Source organism: Camelina sativa, chromosome 13 (genome assembly GCF_030686135.1).
Source record: "Camelina sativa cultivar CO46 ecotype springtype chromosome 13, ASM3068613v1".
Taxonomy (NCBI): Eukaryota; Viridiplantae; Streptophyta; class Magnoliopsida; order Brassicales; family Brassicaceae; genus Camelina; species Camelina sativa.
This window is the reverse complement of record NC_141892.1, coordinates 24,391,694-24,414,829: the sequence shown is the minus strand read 5'-3', so window position 1 is coordinate 24,414,829 and position 23,136 is coordinate 24,391,694. Positions and strand designations below refer to the sequence as shown.

Below are 23,136 nucleotides of genomic sequence, written 5' to 3'. Positions count from 1 at the left end.
TTTCAATTTGGATAATTTCTTAATCCGAACCGGATCGTACCGGTCTGACCCAAACAACTAATGCAACATTCATGTAAGATCGTCACAAATTTGATAAACGAGAAAACCAATCAAAACAATTTGCCTCTCAATTCTTTGCAAGAAGAAAAGACAATCACAAAGACAAAAACAGTCTACAAGAGACACATCAAAGTTCCAACATCGTAATCTAAACCATTGCACAACAACAAGAGATAATCTTATTATTGATGTCATAATAAAAAGAAATATTGTCTAGTCTTCAAATAGCCCCAAGAAGCTAGCAAGTCTCCTTACTTCTTTGAGAACTCTCAGGTTCCATCGTAACTAGTAATAACACTTCTGCTTCGACCAAAAAGCTCAAGCAACTTCATCCAAATTCTCATTCCGAAGCTCCTCTTCCGCTTTCTTAAAAACCTCATCCCAACCACTACCAGAACTCACATCAAGATAATCATAAGGAACAGCAGTTTTCAAACCAGGAAGCACGCAGCGACGGCTCTCAACAATCCTCAGTTCAAATTCATCATCACATTCTCCATGAACCTTGTCAAGTTCTTCCCATGTATACATCAACGGCAAAGTAGAACCACACCAAGTATTGAAATCAATTAGCTTAACCCTTCTCTCCTTTGTCACATAAACATCAAAAGTGTAATTCTCTGATTCAAACTCCAACCTAATCTTATCATCAAAGAACTCTTCAATCAACCCCTTGAGCAAATCCTTCTCACTGAGAAGAATAGGGTAAAACGTAGTTACCTCACGCTGGGAAATCCCAACAAGCTCGTTTGATTTCACAAAGCATCTAAACTCCATCTCAGGCTTCAAAGAAGGGTACCATTTTCTCAACGCAAGGTAGAAACTTTCTGGCCTCGAAGAGACTTTGTCACTACACGAATCATAAGCATTGCAGAGATCATGAACCAACGAATCTGAAGAACGAAACAAGAGAGCAATTTCATTGAAACAAGTACAGCTAAGATTCTGCGATGGGCTAATCCAAGCTGCATCCTTTGGTGCACTCCAATTCAGCTTCGGTAAAACAGTACCGCCTAGGGTTTCGATTGATTCCATGATCTCGATTTCGAGTTCTGGGAAAGATTGGGGATTCGAAGATGTATCTGCTTCGTCATCTGAACCTTCGGAGACTTGGAAATCGTCTTCTTCTTCGAAATTGTGGACTCTATTGGGCATTGCGTCTTCGTTAGTTACGGAATCAGGGAGAAGAAACGGACCAGAATCGTCGGTGAGGTAGCTGATGAACGACTCTGGAAGCATGTGAAATCTGGTTCTAATGGTTATGGATCTGAATTTTGGATACCAGTTCTGAATCTGGCATCGATTTACTTCTGCTTCCTTCATCGCGCGACTGTGAATGACACAAATTTTTCCTTACGCCGGCGTTGATGGAGAGGTTTTAGGGGTTTTTTTTTGGCAATGAGCGTGATATAGACGGATAAGGGTTTTTTCAAACTTTTATGGGCCGTAAGTATTGAGAAAGCCCATATTACTCTTGAATTATAATTTTTTTTTTTGTTATTAGAGAGAAATACATGCAAATTTTTTTTCCACATATAATTTTCTAGTTGTAATAGTGAGTTGATTAGTTTTTGGGTAAAATATTTTAATTATTCCAGTTATACAGATTTTTTTTTTTTTAATTTGATTTATGAACACCATACCACACAGTAGACCGTTTAGCTCTATTCGTTTATTTAGATATCTATTTTTTTTAGGAATTTATTAGAAATAGTCCTTTTTGTTCTAAATTTAGATTCTAATAAATATAATATATGTTTGTTTGGAAACTTACCACAATATGATTTTTATTATCCAAATTTTTAAATGATACAATATGTATTACTAAACCACATAGTAAGATCATTTTAAAAAATTTAGACTTAGAGGGTGTATTCAACTTGACATTTTAATATTTCTAACTTTTTCAATTTTAAGCAACCATTTGAAACCTAAGTGATTTTGTGTAAAATTAACATATCCTATGTTATTCAATCATAGATTTTACATAGTCTATTAAAATCTACTGTTATTGAACTGATTATTTAAAAATTTACTTTAAAATTTAATGTTATTGAACTAATTATTTAAAAATCTATTTTGAACTAATTATTTAAAAATCTACTTTAAAATTCAATGTTATTGAACTAATTATTTAAAATTTTATTTTAAAATCTTCTATTATTCAAAACAGTTTGTGGATTTGGATTCTAATAATTTTTAGGGATTTGATAGAATTTGTTTAGTTAAAAATACAGAAATCCAAATGTCATGGATTTAGGTGAGATTTGAAAGAAATTTACAATAAATCATATCAACGTTCCTAAAATCATAAAATCATTTAAAATCTCATGAAAACTAAAACCACTTGGAATATTAGATTGAATACAACCTCATTAGACTGATAAGAGTAGTTATTTTGGGAACTTTAGAGTTATGACTACTTGAACAGATGAAAATTAATAATTGTCTTGATTTTTTTATTAAATATACGAGTTTTTAAATTTTATTACAAAATATTAAAATCATTGAAGTGATACAATTTAATCTAATACAAGTCATACATGTTAATCTAATTAAAAAATGTTTTTAATATCAAACTTGTAGTTTGGACTTGGGTGATTAAATAGTGTTCAAAATTAGAAGACAATAATAGTAAATTATTGTCACTAGTGCAAAGTGTGTCCATGTAATGCAATATATGGAAGGAATCACTTATTTGTTGTCATTTTAGATATGTATCAGGCTGGCTTGGACCAAGGGTTGCAGCTAGACATTGGCTATAGTCACTAGGTCTCCTCAAGTGCGTTGGGTTTCCCTGGGAAAAAAAAAAAACATATAGAACCAAAATATCTGAGTGTACCATATACATAATCCCATCCAACGCTAATGCCATCCAACGCTAATCCCATCCAACGTCATTCCATTACTTGCCTCTTCCACAGTTTGCATCTCCAGATAAGCATACTTCTTCTCGTATAAGGTAGACACTAGTAACAGCATTACCTGTGAGTAAACAAACTAAGAAAAAAAAACTGTTGGAATTATCAACAGTCATACTCTATAATAGAGTCAACACCATAGTTAAAATACTTGGACCAGCTGTCTTTATACAAACTTTATATAGAGAATTGTTAAACCAATCAGCCAAAACCTACAATAATTTATTTCTATGAGTAATGTACCAAAGCCCATAATTGTTAAACCAATCAGTACAATTATTTTCTAAACTTATATTGATTAATGTACCAAAGCCCGTAATTTATTAATAAATAGTTTGTACATGGTATGTGCAATACGTAATTTGGAAGTTATATATAGAAAATAAACTCTATTTTTGGTAAGATACTCTACAATTCATATACTTTTATCAATTTTGCAAATATAAAATATAAGATGCTTAGTGTATGCGTACAACATGTTCTTAGATGAAAATTATATAATATATATATTAGTTGTCTTTCCACAAATTTTACACAGACATGTGCTAACCAAGACTGCAATGGATTTAGGTAAATCAATGTTAGTATCAAATGGCAGAAATATACCCTTCCTCGGGCTGGATCGGTTTGTTCTAACCTTTTAATTTTCTTAAATTTAAGTCTTTCAGTGAACTATTCTATGTCGTGTAGGTAACTTGTCAACTTCCTGTTATTCCAGGTACGTTATTGAAACCAGAGGTTAGCTTTAATTTTCATTGATATATATACGCAAGATATTATTTGTTTCTATTTCTAACGATATTAGCTTTAATTTTTATTGATATATATATATGTGCAAGATACACACCGTGGCAGTTTGAAGATTTGAGCGTGATTAAAAGAATGGCATGTCATTGATGAACTTTAACAATTAATACGACAATGTTCAAGGTTCGCAACTCAACATTAGCTATGCTCTCCACCTCTTGGAAAACATATTTTTTTCTCGAGAGAAGACATCCACTTCAAATCTAAGCTATCCAACACCGAGCTATCAAATCTAAGAGAGCTCATGCTCCTCCACGGCTCCACCAAGCTATCCAACACCGAATGAGAGGGACAAAGCTACAAGAAAATTATACGCTAATATAAAAAATAATAATAATAATAATAATACACTAATCACTTGCACTAATGTGGGAGCGATATTTTTGGACAACCTTAATAATAAATAGTTTGAGATTACAAAAATCTTTCTATCCACATTGGAGGCTGATTAAACTTATCTAAATCAAATTGTATTACTGGTATTCGTATGATAAGGATTTATAATAAAGTAGGTTTTAAGACATTGACTCAATATTAATTGATCACTCCAATTGTTATACTAGACACTGTTCTAAAAGTAGCTGTTTAAATTCTCTCTAGATGGCCAAAACCATTCAGGCATCTCGATTTATTTGGCTAAATCGATCAATGGAGGAAGTCAATGATAAAATAGTTTCATAAGAATATTTTGATTATATTGCTCAACCGATATTTTTATAGTATACTACGTACTAAGAGATTATTTAACATGAAAATAAAAGAAATAGTTGTTGGTATACGTAAGGAAGACTCTAAGGCTTTAAGATTCTTAACTCATGAACAAAGGTAAGAACAAAAACAAAGCTTAACTGCTACAATTTAACCAAAAGGTTTGAAAATTTAGCTCAAGAATAAAGATTCCCGCACAACTGATATTCATATTTCTACGTTTTCGGCAAAGGTATTAGCCTCTCCAACTAATAAGCAATACAATTCCGATGTACAAGTACATCAGCATGAGCCACCGAGGTTTATCCTTCGATAGAGATCTTGCCGCGGAGACTTCCGATCTGAATGAAGAAAGAATTATATATTTTTTTAAAAAATGTTTTCGCCAACTATTCAGAATATTGGAAAAAAAGGGAAAAAATTTGGGCACGCTTACTTGGATACATCATAGGAGCATTTTCCGTAGCCTGCAAGCAACAACATAACAAAAATCCACACATTTTATTACCATAAAAAATAAAACAAAAAAGTTTTAAAAATTAATTACCTATATCTGTTAGTAGTAAAAAAAAAAACCAAAATAATATCCAATCAAATAGTTCAAGTAAGAAGTCCATTATCTTTTACAAAATACAACAATTTGCATGTATCGGTTTAACTTTTTATACTGTATTATTTTTCATTATTTACACTGTTCACACTAGTAGTGAATCGTATGTGTACTTACTAGGGTTAATCTTGGTGAGTGTAGCTGTTCCACCGAAGTAACAAGCAATGCGATTGTTCCCATTGGTTTGGTAATATGCATTAAACGCAAACGATGCGTGCGACACGATTGTGTCTGGTTCGTAACAATCACCATGTCTCTCAATGACCGTGCAATCCACTCTCCCAATCCCACATGCCCAATCTAGAGCTCTCTGTAGCTCAGCTTGAGACGCACCTGGTCGAGCCACACACCATGTTGTTCCCTCCAAGAACGTTGTGTTCCCTTGTGGCCCTACTAGTGACTCTGACCTGATCGTCATCACTGGCCTTGCCGCTACACGTTGAGCATACGTGATCGATGAGATGAGTAAACAAAATACTCCTTAATTTGTTTTTTTTTTCATATTTAATAAGTTGCAATACCAAAATATTCACTTTCATGATTATTATTATTAACAAAAAGATCACCGATGATTGACTTTGAATCATTAGGACTTAATAGGAACGCATACATTAGAAAACAAAACATAAATCTATAATCTATAATTTCTGTTATTTATTAATTAGAGAAGAAAAATAAGATGATTTACCTTGGCAAAAGAAGTTCAGTAGAAGCAGAAAAAGTAGAAAACCCCAAAATTGAGTTCTCATTTCTTAAACCCAATGTTTGAACTAGCAAAATTTTATATAAAGGGAAGAAAGAATCTAGATCATTACACCACCTTAAGAAGAAACCTTATATGATAACCAATATGATCGAGAGGTGTTGTGTTTACTTGTTACAAGAGAACCTAATTAAATGAGAAAAGAAGAAACTAGATTTCTTAAGGAATCAAAGGTGCCTTCAAGAGAAGTAAAATGTTCAGTCATATCTTTAAACCAAAGAAAAAAACCAAAAGAACATAATCGCATGAGATCTAATTTTAGAAGATTTAATATTAGAATATTACTTTTCCAATCTATATTAACCGATTTGTTTTCTGTTTAACACATACGGAAAAGTTGAGAAAGAGACGTTTACAAGCAAAGAATTAGCAAGCAACATCTTAAAATAAATATCGAGAAATACTAAAATCTGTTTATAATATATATATTACGATCCGACCCAAAAGGCAGTCCTGTCCGCTTTGCTTTCTCCTGGTTCGATTTAGAAGACAATACTTTTAAGTTTTAACCAACACAAGTTATTACAAAGACAACAACTCAATCAAACTTCAAAAGCTGATGTCAACAAAATCAAAAGAAGACTTTTTACTCAAGAAAGCATAAAACAAATAAATAAAACAAACGGTTGATTTGATTCAGTGAAGCCTAGTGAGTTCTTCAACTCTCTTACACAACTCTTCCACTTGAACATTCATGGATTTAGATATGTCCTCCATCTTGCTCCTACTCAGATCTAGAAACGACTCGATTAAGTCACCATCCAAGAAATTCCTTGCTTCTGCGGTTCTTTTCTCGTTATTAAACGACCTCCATTGCTCATGGCTTAATCCGCCAACTCCTTTAATCACTTTCCTCAAACTTGACTGCAACTTCTCCAAGAAAGTATACTGTTCTTGAGGGAGTGAAGCTATTACTCCAATCACTCCATTGACTGTACCAAAGATGACGGTTGGGATTTGACCAATCTCTGAATCAGGTAGCCTCATTACTAAAGATCCATGGCGGAATCTGTTCACAAATTCCCCAAGGTGATACTCTCCAACTACCTCTAACCGCCCTCGTTCTTCATCAGTAGCTCCTTCACTGTTCTTTTTCACTGTTAACAAATTGAAATTGTTCTCAGCACCGAGGTAAATGTCATCATCAAGTATCTCAACCGCTGACATCCAATTTGCATTGTAATCTCGAGCCCGCTCCTCGATTGCACCTTCCTCGTGCTATAACATTCAAGAATAAACCATAAGAACAGTATCAAATTAAAAAGAAGATCAGTTCTTAGCCACACAAATTTCATCTATAAGTTATACCTTGTATAACAATAAGGAGATTGATTTCATGAGATCACCAACAACAATAAAGTCTCCACGGGTCTGTACATAGAGAGCTAGAATGTGACCGTGATGTCCGCATTCAGACTGCAGTTCACGAGTGCCATCATCACGCAGCATCCACTTGTACAACTGAATCTTCTGATTAATGGCAGCAAGAAGTTTTCCATTAAAGGCATTGAGGGAATAAACAGCTCCTTTTGTTTCTTTCTCAGCAATAAGCTGCAGCCTCCCATCTTCAACTATAAATACTAATATCCTTCCCTAAATCACAAAAAAAAGAGGTAATTCAAAGAAAAAGTAGAAAATAAAATTTGATTTGAGAGTGTGATGATATGTCTCCCAGATAAAAAAGATACCTTAGTTGGTTCATTTTCCTCCGGTAGAACATATGCGGTTCCAACACAGTAATAGACATTTTTATCGTCGGTGAAAGAGCAACTCAGAATGGAGCAACCGTATTCAAAAGAATCCAGAGGGTAAGTTGAAATAAACTCGAAAGTCTGGTCATCCAAAAGACGGACAAAGTGCATTTCAGATTCTTCAGCATTTGTCTGGTTTCCTAAACTGCAGATACCAAATGTACGCGTCTGCTCCTGATGGCAGATTCGACGAGCATGCTCTCCAAGAGGAATCGTGCGTATGTGAAGCTTCTGAATATCATCAATGGTGCCAATCGTAAGTTCACCTTCCCTCGCAATCGCTAAACTGCTCATAAGAGAGAACAGAGAATCAGATTTCACAGCCACTTCACTTTGATCAGGAATTGGAAACCGAAAGCACAAAGCAAAAGAGAAAAACGAAAAAAAGGAGGGAGAATGTTTAGTGTACCTGTCGGGGAAAGCAGCAGAGTTGAAAGGACACATATGACTAACTTCTTTAAGATTGACATTACTGTATAACAGCTTCTTGTTGCTGCTATAGATTACGGTTGGCCTATCAGATGCAGCAAAGACATGCGTGGCACTTTTTGATGAAAATGTACGCAGAGTTATTGGTTGAGTTCCAAGTGATACTTTTTTCCTGTCTTTTAACTGCCCGGTAGTTGTATCCAACTGGAAGTTCAAAAGATGACCATCTCCAAGAGCACAGAGCAAGTAAGATATCTGCAACATAACATATGTTAACTTCTACCATAAAATTTCACTCGGTTCTAGGCTTATCTGAAGTAAATACAATGGAATCATACCCCTTCGAATGCACAAAGAAGAACAGATCGGGGAATTATCTCCCCTCCTAGTTGCTCTTTTGTAATAAGAGTCAATTCTGGCAGCGAAAAGATTCTCACACTTATATCTGTCCACATCCCAACTGAAGCTAGCTGACTGTAGTTTGGATTATCGCCGATAGGATTTATATCAAGGCAGGAAACTTCATACTCCAAAAGGGCATGTTGCACTTCCGTCAATTTACCATCTCCAATTTCCAGATACACCAAATGCCCACCTCCAGTTGCCAAAAGAACCTAACATGCAAATTTAAGAGTCAATCTACAAATGTTTATTCTAAAACGTGTTGTATGTCTAGACACTCAAAAGTCAAGATTCCTCTTTCAAATCCAGAATGGAAATATATACCTGGCTGGCATTTGCAGTTGCAACATTAACAGCGAATCCAGCTGGGGTATGCCACTCGTCCCGTAATTCTCTAGTTGTAGAACTGACTAGTCTAACAGAATTTGAGGTAACCTGATCCAGAAAAGGTAACAGTTAATTCAAATTCACGAATAGAGAAAAGAGACCAGATTACTATTCAGACAGAAAACTAAGCTATAAAACCTATCAAATGCATGTCTTCTAAAAGCCTCAAAGCACTAGAAAAGCTTACTTGTACAAGTTGATTGTACACAGCATCATGGCAAAATAAAGTCTGCACTTGAGATAAGAAGCCCTCAATCTCTGTTTCTTCCAGTTCATCCTCAAGATTCATGGCTAATATACGAGTTTCACTGATAAAGCTAACTACAAGGAAAGTGTCGAAGGCTTCATCAATTGAAGATTTCAATGACCACATTCCTTTGATACCTTGAAGTTCCACAGAGGCCTGTTAACACAACGTAGTTTAAGATAAATACCAGATGAGAAAATTGCAAATACAAGATAGAGGTTTGCGACGTAATCAAACCTGTTCATTGATTCCTATCCCATTGCGAACTACGCGAAGAGAACCATCCTTAAATGCTCCAGAACAAGTTACAACCTGACCTTGCCCCTGTCTCTCGAGGTCAACTACACAAAAGTCGACGATAGGCCCCAAATTGATATACCTTTCCAAGACTTCTACATATGAGCCTTTTGCATCAGGATGAAGATTTAGCTTTACTAGCTGCAATTCAAACATGGAAACACTCAGATAACTGATTCTACCTCTCCTAAAATCGAGATTTAATGAAGGAATTATTTTTAGAACTTATGTGTTTGCTCTGAATACGTAATAAATAAACAAAGTCTAATAAATCTGAAGAAGATAATTATCAATGAACAATTGGTCACAACTAAAGGTCATGGAACCATATCAATTTACATTTTACAGGAACAAGTGGATAAAACTGTGTAGCCAGACCATATTCATTCCTAGTTTACCTGAGAATCGCCATAGCTTGAGCCGACAAAGACAACAGCATTGTCAAGGTACGATATAGTCGATGCAATGGACGTTTCACCCAAAAGCTCAATTTTGAGGCCAGTGACCCTTCAGATACAACAGAAATAAGTCAGCATATGCACAAATTAATAAGTCCAGTAAAGCTTTCAATTGTTTAAAAATATGTAAAATGACAGAGTAATTACACATTTACACTCACTTTTCTTTCTCGTGTGTTATAACAAGCAGATGAATCAGTCCAGCATGGTCACCAAGAAGATACCTAGAGCCATCAACATCAACTCTTCCATATGCTTTAGTGATAGACTGGAAACGAAAAATAATTTAAGGTCAAATATTAAAACTAAGAAATAAAACAAGGGGTCCTCATGGAAAGCTCAAGCAAATGTTCATACAAGCAGGTGACATTATGTTGAAAGGACTTACAGGTCTTATTGGTATTGCTTTGAATGCATTAGCACTACAATAGACAATTGTTTCTTCGCCGATAATAAGGACGCCACAGAGAGGTGGTGGTACAGGAATCAGTAGATCAGCACCATTGTCGAGATTATTCTGTGACCATGGACCCTCGACAAAATCCTTATCTTTTAGAGATACTTCATATGTTTTGACATGACGAGCATCTTTGTTGTCCTATGAAACCAAGCACTTGTTAGTCCAACTGGAGTTAATTCTAGATTGCATTACAAACAACAGATTACATCATCAAAATAGATTATCAAGTTAAGAAAAGGAAAAAAAAAATCGAAATCTGTTTTAATAACTGCCATTCAAATATATAGAGTAAAGTTACTTGCTTAAACTCCATAAGCTATCAACAAAACATAAATTAACCAATTCTACGGGAGTTCTATAGTGAACTCTGGTAAGACTTAAAAATAAAGAATAAGGTTAATACCTGCCCAATAAACAAATTTAAATGCATGTACAAAAATTCTTTCATAGCATATCCATGTTTAGATATTTCCATACCTGATAAAGTACTGCAATTGTAGGCTTTGCACATCCAAACAGAAACTTGATATCCAGAACCTGCAACTCCTCTAGCCTGATATTTCAATATATCATTCAGTTTTAAAAGGTCTACAGAATAATCATATCGAAAAGAATGCAGACGACCGAGTCTATTGAGGATATGCGAAAGAATCAGATTCACGGAAACAAATGCGCAGTAGAACATAGGCATAGGTGACAATCCAAAAGTGTAATATTCTTACTGAATAAAACAGTACCTGATATTAAAAGCTTCCTTGAGCTGTCCCTTGTTATCAAAAGGAATAACCTAACAAAAGAACCAAAGAAACATATCACATCATCAGACATCGTCTAAGAAGACAGATCAGTGGAAGTTCAGTAACATGATCTAATTCAGCAAACGAGCACATATGTCAAGTTTCTTATAGAAGACAAATATATACCTTGAACAAGCCGTCATACAGATGAAGTCCAATTAATCTACAATCTGGATCAATTATGCCAATCTACAAAATCCAGTCAAATCAGAAGTACGCTACATGACTACCAAACCCTTAATCACAAAGGAAAGTAAAAAATATTAAGCACTCTGAAACGAACAGTGCAAGGATGGAGATATTTAATACCTGACCATTGTCTGTTGGTCGGCCTATACGATCAGAAACATCCCCCATTGCTCTGCAAAATGTCAAAACATCATAAAGAATTAGTAGTAAAGTAGAGAACGGTCATCTGACATATTGCTTCTGTTATTAACAAGTAAGACATAACAACTATGCGAAAACCATACATGATTTTTTCTATGCTTTGGATACACAACAAATACAAGAACATGTATCAAATTTGCGAAAGGTAAGACCCTATAATCAAATAAATGCTCAATCAGAATCAAGATCCCCAATGTTAAAGGTAAGAACCTAAAACAGATTCCGAACAGCAGAAAGATGGTGTAAACTGCTATCTAAAACAAGCAAGTTGGTATCATGCACTAATCTGTACATAAGCGGCGAGTGTAATGCATTTATTTCTAACAAAACAAATAACAGCACAACTGGTTGGTTAACACCAAATTCAACGCATGAAAAGGTAGTATTATAATCTGGAAACTATACCTTGTAATAAGCTCAGAGGACTCAGCATCCCATTGAAGAACACAGAATTTGTATCTCTCAGTTGCAATGAACAAAAAGTCTTGCGCTTCACCCTACAAAAGACGGTGGACAATACTATCAACATTTTAACTTACTAATAAGACCATGATAAAAAAAAAAACACAATAAGAGATGTATACACTCACATGTGGCCGGAACAACTCCAGAGTAGCAATTCTTCCATATATAGGAACATCCAGCATAGGCTGCAATATAGGAACATCCAGCAGTTTCTTTTATTACTAACAAAGCAAAGCTGGCAACAATTTTTTAAAATTTATACTCTAATGGCATAATAGAGATGCATGTACCTGAAGTCCCTGTGGGGTAAGCAAATGAATCTCAATTCGAGTACATTTCCTGAGAAGAGAACAACACTGCTGTCAACCTAACATTATAATGAATCTGATATATAATAGATGTTACAACATAACGGGACAATGCTAAATCTAAAAATTGAGATATCTTTCAAACAAATTTACAGCACTAATAATAGCTAACGACACTTGAACATTATCCACAATCGAAAAAAGGCACGATCTTCAACATGCAATTGAGTTCAGAGCAATAACAGCCATACCCAAAAAAAAAAAAAAAAAAAAAAAATCTTTGTAGCATCTTCAAATATCCACTACATCAAAGAACACAGAGACACTAAACTCCTTATACTCAATCTCCCAAGTGTGATTAAAGCTGCAATTGGAAATTGCAAGAACGACTCAACCCTACAATTTTGTATGCAAAGTGAGCAAATTTACAAAAATTGACTCGTGACACAAAATTCACTGAAAACCCTAAACCCAAATCAACAGCTTTAATTCAAAAGGGAACGAATCGAGGGAAAAGAATTGAGATAAGAAATAGAAGGAAGGGATAGTTTCATACGCTACAATGAGATTAAGCTCTTGAGGACTGGTGAAGTTGCCAACGCACGAGTGAGTGACACTGGTCGGTTTGTGAGCCGTAACAACGTAGTTCCATGAACTCATCTTCTTCTTCTTCTCCTCCTACTTTTTCCCCAGGGGAATTTGAGTTCCACTGCCTATCGCGAGGGCTTCGAGGAAGCTTCTAGATTTCTCTAACGAGCTTTTGGAATTTTAACATAGAGAAGAGAAGAGGGAGAGAGAAACAAAAGAGGCCAAAATCGAACAAGGAAGGAGAAAGAGAAACCTTCGACAAAAGACTGGTCGGTTTGGTATTGAATTGACATATATACATATATGAATATGATGGAGATGATCCGGTTCGGTATAAACCGATGAAATAGACCGAACTGATTCGATTTAAGTTAGATGAAAGCAAACTTTGTTCTAAAAGGCCCACCATCTTAAATGGGCTTACCATTAAGTAGCTTATTAATGAGCCGGGTCAGTCCGGGTAAATCCCGGTAAACCCGATTCCTGAAGAAAACCTAAGTGGGAGATTTTAAAGTTGTAAATTTTTCTCCGACCAAAATATACAAAATCGTTTTCTTAGCTTCTTCCGTCGCCACTAAACCCTGAGGCTAAACCTAGACGAGTCAAAGGTGCGATAAACGTTAAACCCTAAGGAGAGTGAGAGAGACAGAAGTATGAAGTACAACAACGACAAGAAGAAAGGTGGAGGCTTTAAGAGAGGAGGCAAAAAGGGTTCGAATGATAAGGATCCATTCTTTGAGGAAGAGACAAAGAAGAGGAGAAAAGTGAGTTACGATGACGACGACATCGAGTCTGTGGACTCTGATGCGGAAGAGGATGGATTTACAGGCGGAGATGAAGATGGGAAAAGAGTTGATGTGGAAGTGGAGGATGAGGATGAGTTTGCTGATGAGACGGCTGGAGAGAAGAGGAAGAGATTGGCTGAGGAGATGCTTAATAGAATGAGGGAAGCTAAGCGGAGAGAGCGTGATGCAGAGGGTGGTGATGATGATGATGATGAAGATGACGATGAGAGTCTTAAGAAGAGTTTGATGCAGAAGCAGCAGGAGGACTCTGGTAGGATTCGAAGACTTATTGCATCCAGGTAATGAAGAAATTTTGAACCTTTTCATGTATTCAAATTCCAAGTTTTTTAGGTTTGAGATTGTTGGTAATTTAGGGTTTATGGGTAGTTACTGATTTAGGGAAATGGTTTAGTTGTGAATGAAATTAGTGATTTTGTACAATTGTTATGTTAATTTTATTTTGTTTGAAGATTGGTTGGGAGTGGTATTGATTAAACCTTTTTAATGAATCAGGGTTCAGGAGCCACTAAGTACTGATGGGTTTAGTATTCTTGTCAAGCACCGACGATCTGTTGTATCGGTAGCTCTATCTGATGATGATTCTAGAGGGTTTTCAGCTTCAAAAGATGGTACTATTGTGCATTGGGATGTATCTTCTGGCAAAACTGACAAATACATATGGCCGAGTGATGAAATTCTGAAGTCTCATGGGATGAAACTGAGGGAGCCTCGAAATAAAAAACACAGCAGAGAATCTCTTGCTTTAGCTGTTAGCTCTGATGGTCGTTATTTGGCCACTGGAGGAGTTGATCGTCATGTTCATATTTGGGACGTTCGTACCCGAGAGCATGTCCAGGTAAATGATATATTTGGTTTTTTTGTTTAGTGTTTTATCTGTTTGTTCTTCATCAAGCCTTGCGCTCAGCTTTTATAATTATGTGTCTACAGGCCTTTCCAGGTCACCGGAACACCGTTTCTTGTCTATGTTTCAGATACGGAACTGCAGAAGTCTATTCTGGTTCGTTTGATAGAAATATGAAGGTGTGGAATGCAGAAGACAAAGCGTTTGTAGCTGATAATTTTGGACACCAAGGTGAAGTTCTGGCCATTGATGTGCTACGGAAGGAGCGTGCACTTACAGTTGGAAGAGATAGAACCATGCTGTATCATAAGGTAATACTTATATCCTTCATCTGAACACTATTGAGAGCTAGCTATCATCATAAGGTTTCTATTATTACTGTGTATATGTTAAGCTGTGTTATATGATAATAGGTGCCTGAGAACACCCGTATGGTCTATCGTGCTCCTGCATCATCTCTTGAGAGCTGCTGTTTTATCAGTGATAATGAGTACCTGTCTGGTTCGGATAATGGAACTGTTGCTCTTTGGGGGATGTTAAAAAAGAAACCGCTATTCATTCTCAAGAATGCACATCGTGATAAAACTAATGAAATTACCACCAATGGAAGCTTAGGTAAAACTTCATTTAGATCCTTTCCATCTCATCTCTGTTGCAATTGGATCTTGACATTGCATTATATAATTACAAAACACTTTTGTTTTCGTTTCAGCTCCTGATGCTCTGAAATATCTAATTCTTATTTATTTGCTCAACAGAAAACGGTGGTCGTGAATCAATCGACAATGACTGTTCAGCAAGTTCTTGGGTCAATTCAGTTGCTAGTTGTAGAGGTAGTGATCTTGCTGCATCTGGAGCTGGTAATGGTTTTGTGCATTTGTGGGCTGTTGAAACTGGTGCCATTCGACCTTTGCACAAGCTTCCACTGGTAAAATTTCTTTCACTACCTCTGTTCTTAGTGTTGTCTGATGAATCTGTTGTTTGTGACTAATTTAAGCATTTTTCACTCCATCAAGTAATAATCCTTGCAATGTCTTGTATGATCTTACAGACTGGATTTGTGAACTCTTTGGCTTTTGCAAAGTCGGGTAAATTTCTGATTGCCGGTGTTGGACAGGTATGATCATCTCATATGTTATCTTTTGTTTCTATCTTCATCTTCTTGTGTGTAAATGCTAATATTATAACCTTTTGTGCATTGTGAAATTGATATGACAGGAAACGCGATTTGGAAGATGGGGCTGCGTAAAATCTGCGCAAAATGGTGTTGCAATACATCCCTTAAGGCTGTCATAAGTATTTCATCGGGATTAAAGAAGTGTTGTTACAAATATTTTTGAGTTGCTAAGCCAAAAAGATGGAAACTGAAGTAATATAGGGATTAGAGGTCTCTGCAACTCTTGAAGTTTTTGCTCCCTTTTTTGTTTGTGCTTTGTACCATTTTTTTTAATACGAGAGATAAGAACTTTAACATTTTGAGTTTCTGATGAATCAAAGAGGATAAATTTCCCAAATTTTTCAGAACTTTAACATTTTGAGTTTTTGATGAATCGAAGAGGATATAATTCCCAAAAAAATTTGCCACTAGAAAAGCCATAAAGGCTCCTATTTCACCTTTGGACTCGAGATAATGTTGAAGTCGTTTGACAAATGGAAAATCATAAGCCAAGAATCATAAAATGCAGACTTTATTATTTGTCAAGGTTTGGACATGGATGGCTTCAGAAAGTCTCGTTTGCAAGCAAGAAAACACCTAAATGCAGCTAGTGAACAGGCTTGTGAAATTTCTTGTGTGTAGCACTTCTTGACGAAGCAGGTCTCGTTGCTAATCCATTCTAAACATAGAATCAACTGGCTAAGAGAAAACAGAGACATCGTTAGGCAAGATCTGAGAACGAATTCATGCAGAGATAAGAAACCGCAAAGGAATCAGTACAGAGTCACACATACATCAATAAGAAACCAAAGAATATATTATAATAGGAAAGCTCTGAGTAAGTGTCCATACATAAACTGAATACCACAATATAAGGACTCTAGATACATGCTATATGCAAAGATGATAGATATATAACTAAACAAGAGCACATCTAGCATATAAAGACACCGAATTATTCAAAGAGCCATAAACAAGACTCAAGCCTACATGCAAAAGAGCCACCCTAGAGAAGAAAATGCTTCTAAGGGTTACCGATTCAGCTTTTCTAAACACTAGCTTAAATATAAAGGAGTGATTATCATTCATCTACTTCACCGGTCAAATACTATGCCCATAATTCAACCTCAACAAGAAAAATTAACAGATTGGGTTGAACTTTTGATTAGTATCATACTGCGTAAAATCCAAACCAGCCAAGTTTGAGCCGTTTTCTACAACATCATAAACCTAAGACGCCATCTACTACTATCAATTCCGAGCCATTTGCCACGACAAAGTGAATCCAACACTCAGAAGATCAGTACTACTAAGTACTAACCATTTTTGATCCTGAATGGTTCCATTGATCGGTAAAAACAAACGGTAATAACTCATCTCTAAAGCAACAGCAAGATTAAGACAAAAAAATCTCTAACCTTTAAAAACGAAATCATCTCAGCTTCTCTTTACTTGAGCTCTTCTTAGCTGCATCCATAACCTTCTCAAGATACCCTTCAATAGGCGGAGTAAGAGTAGCCATACCACGATTCGACGGAAACGGAGTCAAATCAGGCTCTAACGCCGCCTTCTTCAGATTCTCAGGCAACGCCTCAATCGCAGCTTTCTTCAAATTCAAAAAAGCAGTCTCAGCAGCACGACGCTCTCTATGCTCTCTCATCAACACTTTACTATACTCTTTCGCAAGTCTCTCTCCATCCTCTTCCGTCAGCTTATACTTCGGCAACTCATCAGCCTCAAAGATCCCTAACGAAACGTAATCCAAACCAGCGGTACCAATTCGGATCGGTTCATCGGTGACTCCCATTGAAGCAGCTCCTCCTTTCTTCTGGATCTCTATATCTCGTTGCTTCTCTTTACTAATCAACCCTAGCTTCTCACGCTGCGCCTCGCGCTCGATCTCCTTGGGTGTCAAGTAGCGAACAGGACAAGGAGCGTTTAAGCATTGCTCGTAAAGCTTCTGCTTCTCATCGGAAATCCTTCCTTTTCCTTTAACCGCTTCTTCTCCATCTCCAGCTGGTGCTCCGCCGCCGCTTTTCTTGGTGGCGACTTTGTTACGCTTCAATGGCTGACCTGTCTTCAGCTTGGCTTTTCCTTTAGGAGTTCCGCTTGCGGAGCATCTTTGGAGAAGGTTGTAACTCAGTGATTCGATGATTGGTTTTGGTCTTGTCACTCGAATCATGTTTTCGTTTCTGATTTCTTCAAAGCTTTGCGTCTGAAAATGGAGATTTAGGGTTTTGCGACTCGACTGTAGAAGTGGAAGAAGAAGAACTCACCAGACCTACGACGTCGTTTACGTCCAATAAAGCACGATGCCAAAATTGTAAATTCAGCTTAATGTTGAGGGTAATATTGTCATAACATAAACTCCAGTTATGCTTTTCGTGTTTTCATTTCCCGTATACCGAATTAGAACCGATTTTGCATTGTTTTGGTACAATTCGATTTAATTTTTTGGTTTTGTTTTGGATACCGCAGAACCGATGCTTCTTTTCTAAAACAAGTCAGATGGTAACTTGTTAAGTTACCTTAGAGAAATTTGCTGAATTCAGTCTCCTGCAACTTGTTAAGTTTTAAACTTTTTGACAAGGAATTTGGCTTGGAAACTGTAGTAACCTCCAAATACCAATAGGAGTTAAATACAAATAATTTTGCTGAAAAATAAAAAACAGATCCAGCACACACAAGTAGGTAGAGAAACAAACAAACAAACAAAGAGTTTTTCCATTTCCTTGTCATGTCATTGAGCATCTTCATCACTCTCTATCTATATAACCATATTGTAAATTAGCAATTTAACAAAGGATGTTTGGAGGTGTAAACTTAATCGAGTCTCTCTCTTGAGGCGACTTTTAAGGCGATTAGTTTTCTTTAACCCTAATTGTCGCCGGCCTCCGGCCTCACGCCGGAGACGAGAATTTATCGAATGGCAAAGCGTAAGAAGAAGAAGGGATCATCTCCCGCTACCCCCCCGTCCTAGATCTGTAATTCCGGGCACATCGAAGTTTGCTCGTCTCTCTGCTTTGGCTGGAATCCCGCAGAAGACAGTTGTAATTGATAGCCCTCCTACCGTAGAAGAAGCTGTCGAAGATTCCTCTGTTGAGTGCGGGGAAACCGCCTCAGGAGTCCCGCAAATCGCTGGAGTTCCGGACAAAGCAGATCTCACTATGACCCCTGGTCTACAGTGTACCACCTCTCCTCCTGAGATTTCTCAAACTGCTCTGATTGAAGCCGCAACTACATCCGTTGAGACTATAGTCTCCGGGTCCGTAGCTAAGGAGAAGGGAGAAACAGTTAATGTTACTCCTCTGAGCAAAGCAGAAACGGCTATATCTACAGAGAAGGTTAAGCCTGCTCTGGAAAAAAATGGTCTAGTCTCCTCAAGGACGACCTGGAGGAAATCGGTACACCAACACAGCACATCACAGGAGTTCCTTTCATCCTCATTCCTGATGATAATATCGAAGTTGCGAAGGATGAGTTTAAAGAATTTGTGTTTGCTCAGTTCCATGGGAACTACCCAGATATGGGAAGGGTAATAGGGGTGGTTAATGCAATATGGGCAAGGCAAGGTCCTCGTATCTTTGTTCACAACGCCGGCCCAGGAGCTTTTTTGTTGCGAGTAACCAATCCAAGAACCCGAGCAATTCTCCTCAGCCGCCATATGTGGAACATTGTAGGACACCCAATGTTTGCTTCTCCTTGGTCACCAGAGTTTGAGCCAAATGCACCTAAAATCACCTCAGCACCAGAGTTTGATAATGAAGCTCCGTTTATTCTGGTTTCTCGCCGGAAGAGTGGTCGTAAGGCCACACTGCCCCAATAGTACAACATTATATATGTTTTTTATGTGGAATATAAGAGATCTTAATAGTAACAGACGTCAGGACTCAACGAAAGAATGGATTAACATCCATAAGCCACTTTTTGGAGCGTTCTTCGAAACGCATCTGCAACCTATAAACGCAGATCGGATATTAAGGGGTATTCCTGCTGGATGGAAAGTTTTTGGGAATTTTGATCACCATGCTACAGCCAGAATTTTCTTGGTATGGGATCCATCAGTCAATCTGGTGGTGTATAAAGTGTCGGCGCAGCAGGTAACATGCGGTATCTATATTGAGACTTATAATATCAGTCTCACTGTAACTTTTGTTTATGCGTATAACACGCCGGAAGAAAGACAGCAACTCTGGGAGGAACTGACTTGGATGAATGATAATACTCCAGTTATGAGGCATCCTTGGGCAGTTGTAGGGGATCTTAATCAAATACTCAGAAGCTCACACCACTCAGAACACCTCTCCCAGAATGTGGACACTACGGGAATGAATGATTTCAATTTAGCTATGCAAGAAGCTGAACTGTTTGAGGCTCAAGCAAAAGGGCTTCCTTTCACTTGGTGGAATAATCAAGAAGAGAACCCTACATCCAAGAGGATTGATCATGCTTTTATAAACCATTCTTGGTTCTTGCAGTTCCCAGGTTCTTATGCAGATTTCCTACCTCCTATGCAGTCAGATCACGCAGCTTGCCTCTTCCAACTGCCTTCTATTCAACGAGTGGTTAGGAAGCCTTTCAAGTTTTTTAACCACGTAATTGACCACCATGACTATCAGGAAGTTGTGAGGCAAGCATGGAACTCTCAGACGATAGTAGGATCTTCTCAGTTTAAGCTTGTAAGGTCCCTCTGTCTGCTGAAACCAGCGATCAGGGGATTGAATAAGCAGCACTTTAGTGGCATTACAGCACGAGTAAAACATCAAGCTGAAAAAGTTGCAATTCTGCAAAGAAACATTCTATCAAACCCTAATCCTCAATCCGTAAGAGAAGAGCATCAAGCCAGGGAGCAATGGCAATTTCTTATGAAGGCAGAGGAAAAGTTCTTTAAGCAAAAATCTCGTGCCACTTGGATGAATCTAGGGGATAGGAACACGGCGTATTTCCATAAGACTACATCCCAAAGAAATTCAAGAAATCATATCCACTAATTGGTAGACTCAGAGGATAGACGCATAGTGGAGCATAGAGAGATCAAAGACCATGCTGCTGAGTATTTCCAAGGGATAGTGGGATGCACTGATATGTCAACTTCTCCTATCACAAAACACGAACTACAGGACTTGTTACCATTCAGATGTGATGATGCTCAATGTACAGAGTTGAAGAAAATGGTCTCAGCTGAGGAGATAAAAGAGGCTGTATTTGCAATGCCACTAGATAAGAGTCCCGTACCAGATGGTTTCTCCATTGAGTTCTACCGTGCAACCTGGAACACCATTGGGATGGATGTTATCTTCGCGGTGCAGGAATTTTTTCGAAATGGTCGGATGCTACGGGATGTGAACAATACCGCCATCACTCTTATCCCAAAGGTACCAGAAGCATGCAAGTTAGGAGATTATAGACCGATAAGTTGTTGTAATCTGATTTATAAAATCATATCAAAGATCATTGCCAACAGACTAAAGCCTCTCCTTCAAGCATGTATTAGTCCAAATCAAGCCGCCTTTCTTAAAGGAAGAAGCCTTGGAGAGAATGTCCTATTTGCTTCAGAGTTAATTCGAAATTATCAGAAGGAGGATTGCCCAAAAAGCTGCATGCTAAAAGTAGACATCAGAAAGGCTTTTGATACAGTTTGTTGGGATTTCGTTTTAAAGGTTCTCGAGGCTCAAAACTTCCCTCCAATATTTTGTACATGGGTAAAGGAATGTATTACTTCCCATCGGTTCTCTGTTTCTATTAATGGAGAATTAGCAGGTTTCTTCCCAGGAAAGAAGGGGCTTCGTCAAGGGGACCCACTCTCACCGTATCTCTTCATTATGGTGATGGAGGTCTTGTCAAAATTACTGGAAAGAGATGCAGTACAAGGAAAATGCAGGCTTCACCCCTTATGCTCCTCCCTTGTGGTAACTCATCTCCTCTTTGCAGATGACTTGTTGATATTCTCTGATGGTGCAAGACACTCACTTTCTGGTATTGCTGGAACAATGTCTCACTTTAAGCAAATCAGTGGTTTAGACCTAAACCAGGCAAAATCTGAACTTTTCTTTGGGGGCTATACCGACATCCAAGTAGAAGTACTAAGTGCATTGCAAGGTATAAAGGTTGGTACCTTTCCTACCCGGTATCTAGGATTACCTCTGAATCCTATACGTATTTCATTTGCAACTCTACAACCTTTTATTGAGAAAATCACCCATAATTCACATGCTTGGACGGCAAAATTTCTATCTTTTGCTGGGAAGATAAGGCTTATCTCTTCGGTTATATATGGCATGGTGAATTTTTGGAGTGCAGTGTTTAATCTCCCCAAAAGATTTTATGAAAAGGTGGATTCATTGTGTGCGGCTTTCCTCTGGAAAAACAAAGTAACAACGGCTGTGGGAGCAAGAGTCGCTTGGAAGGATGTTTGTAAACCCAAAAAAGGTGGGCTTGGAATTCGCATATTGGATAAATTTGCAGTGGTGTTCCAGCTCAAGCTCATTTGGAACCTATTTACAAATTCGGGTTCTCTATGGGTGGCATGGATTAAAGGTAATATACTCTAAAGGAAGAGTTTCTGGACCATTCAGGACAATCCACGACTCTCCAGAACTATTAAAGGTATGATCTCTCTGAGGCAGCAGATAACAGAGTTTATGAAGTGTGAAGTGAGGAATGGTCTTAGTATATCCTTTTGGCATGATAACTGGACAAAACATGGTCCTCTGATAAGCTTCATTGGAAGTAATGGGACACGGTCACTGCGAGTAAGGAAAGAGGCACTTGTCGCTGATGTAGTCAGAAATGGGAGTTGGTGGATGTCGGGAGCTAGATCGGAAGAGCAACAACAGCTAATGATCACCTTGACAATGATCACTCCACCGGACATTCTCAAGGGCCCCGATGTATTTCTCTGGCGTCGGAACTCAGGTACCTTTGCTGATTTTTTTTCTTCCAAGGATACTTGGGAGCAACTACGTGTACACTCTCCGTTAGTACCATGGAACAAGGTGCTTTGGTTTAAGGAAGGGGTACCCCGGTACACTTTCATCCTATGGTTAGCACTAAAAGAGCGACTGCCTATGAGAGACAGGCTGCGAGCATGGGGCCTTAATATCCCTTCAGCTTGTGTGCTTTGTTCTGACGGAATCGAAACCCACAACCACCTTTTCTTTGAATGTTCTTTCTCTGCAAGGGTTTGGCAATCTTTTGCTTCGAGAATCTGGAGAAATCCACCGTCAACACTCCATTCAATCACGAGTTGGATTCTGCAGACCAGGACCCCCGCTGCAACAGATGCCGTGGTAATTGCCAAGTTAGTTCTTCAATCAGTTTGTTATCTAATTTGGCGTGAACGGAATGTCAGGATCTTCACCCCCACCACCTTACAAAGTTCAGCAGTGCAAGCAACTATGGATCGAACTATCCGAGATCGACTCATAACCGTTCCAGGATTTCTTCTTGTTTTCTATTTTGGATGTATTTCATTTCCCTTCTAGT

The 23,136-nt window shown here is 37.7% G+C and overlaps 7 protein-coding genes across 8 annotated transcripts; 3 read left to right on the top strand and 4 right to left on the bottom strand.

Moving 5' to 3' along the window:
* Positions 1 to 110: 110 nt before the first annotated feature.
* On the bottom strand, positions 111 to 1,464 carry LOC104737399 (uncharacterized). The gene has a single exon (XM_010457569.3). It carries the CDS (start codon positions 1,381 to 1,383, stop codon positions 379 to 381), a length of 1,005 nt encoding a protein of 334 aa, XP_010455871.1. The 5' UTR covers positions 1,384 to 1,464; the 3' UTR covers positions 111 to 378.
* A 2,997-nt stretch (positions 1,465 to 4,461) lies between these two features.
* LOC104737398 (major pollen allergen Ole e 10-like) lies at positions 4,462 to 6,021 on the bottom strand. The gene is made up of 4 exons (XM_010457568.2): positions 5,795 to 6,021; positions 5,224 to 5,538; positions 4,933 to 4,963; positions 4,462 to 4,837 (listed from the first exon to the last, which is right to left on the bottom strand). The coding sequence occupies exons 1-4, from the start codon at positions 5,853 to 5,855 to the stop codon at positions 4,732 to 4,734; spliced, it is 513 nt and encodes a 170-aa protein (XP_010455870.1). The 5' UTR covers positions 5,856 to 6,021; the 3' UTR covers positions 4,462 to 4,731.
* A 329-nt stretch (positions 6,022 to 6,350) lies between these two features.
* Positions 6,351 to 13,162, bottom strand: LOC104737397 (DNA damage-binding protein 1a). Its single transcript, XM_010457567.3, has 19 exons — positions 12,817 to 13,162; positions 12,243 to 12,291; positions 12,078 to 12,137; positions 11,893 to 11,984; positions 11,407 to 11,458; positions 11,224 to 11,286; positions 11,038 to 11,087; positions 10,778 to 10,853; positions 10,229 to 10,438; positions 10,002 to 10,108; positions 9,781 to 9,889; positions 9,323 to 9,523; positions 9,026 to 9,241; positions 8,776 to 8,886; positions 8,388 to 8,663; positions 8,030 to 8,304; positions 7,558 to 7,906; positions 7,178 to 7,462; positions 6,351 to 7,087 (listed from the first exon to the last, which is right to left on the bottom strand). The coding sequence occupies exons 1-19, from the start codon at positions 12,918 to 12,920 to the stop codon at positions 6,506 to 6,508; spliced, it is 3,267 nt and encodes a 1,088-aa protein (XP_010455869.1). The 5' UTR covers positions 12,921 to 13,162; the 3' UTR covers positions 6,351 to 6,505.
* A 174-nt stretch (positions 13,163 to 13,336) lies between these two features.
* LOC104737394 (U3 snoRNP-associated protein-like YAO) lies at positions 13,337 to 16,009 on the top strand. Its single transcript, XM_010457562.3, has 7 exons — positions 13,337 to 13,932; positions 14,147 to 14,489; positions 14,582 to 14,806; positions 14,909 to 15,110; positions 15,254 to 15,423; positions 15,547 to 15,612; positions 15,714 to 16,009. The coding sequence occupies exons 1-7, from the start codon at positions 13,502 to 13,504 to the stop codon at positions 15,789 to 15,791; spliced, it is 1,515 nt and encodes a 504-aa protein (XP_010455864.1). The 5' UTR covers positions 13,337 to 13,501; the 3' UTR covers positions 15,792 to 16,009.
* Positions 15,976 to 17,999, bottom strand: LOC104737396 (uncharacterized). 2 transcript variants are annotated; one of them, XM_087482303.1, is made up of 2 exons: positions 17,070 to 17,999; positions 15,976 to 16,346 (listed from the first exon to the last, which is right to left on the bottom strand). In XM_087482303.1, the coding sequence occupies exon 1, from the start codon at positions 17,831 to 17,833 to the stop codon at positions 17,084 to 17,086; it is 750 nt and encodes a 249-aa protein (XP_087338429.1). In that variant the 5' UTR covers positions 17,834 to 17,999; the 3' UTR covers positions 15,976 to 16,346; positions 17,070 to 17,083. The 2 variants fall into 2 exon arrangements, with proteins under 2 accessions (XP_087338429.1, XP_087338430.1); XM_087482304.1 differs by having other exon boundaries at positions 15,976 to 16,350; positions 17,070 to 17,974.
* A 1,500-nt stretch (positions 18,000 to 19,499) lies between these two features.
* LOC147929931 (uncharacterized) lies at positions 19,500 to 20,642 on the top strand. Its single transcript, XM_087480797.1, has one exon. The coding sequence runs from the start codon at positions 19,500 to 19,502 to the stop codon at positions 20,640 to 20,642; it is 1,143 nt and encodes a 380-aa protein (XP_087336923.1).
* Positions 20,643 to 22,259: 1,617 nt separating this feature from the next.
* On the top strand, positions 22,260 to 23,079 carry LOC147929930 (uncharacterized). Its single transcript, XM_087480796.1, has 2 exons — positions 22,260 to 22,566; positions 23,003 to 23,079. The coding sequence occupies exons 1-2, from the start codon at positions 22,260 to 22,262 to the stop codon at positions 23,077 to 23,079; spliced, it is 384 nt and encodes a 127-aa protein (XP_087336922.1).
* Positions 23,080 to 23,136: the final 57 nt, after the last annotated feature.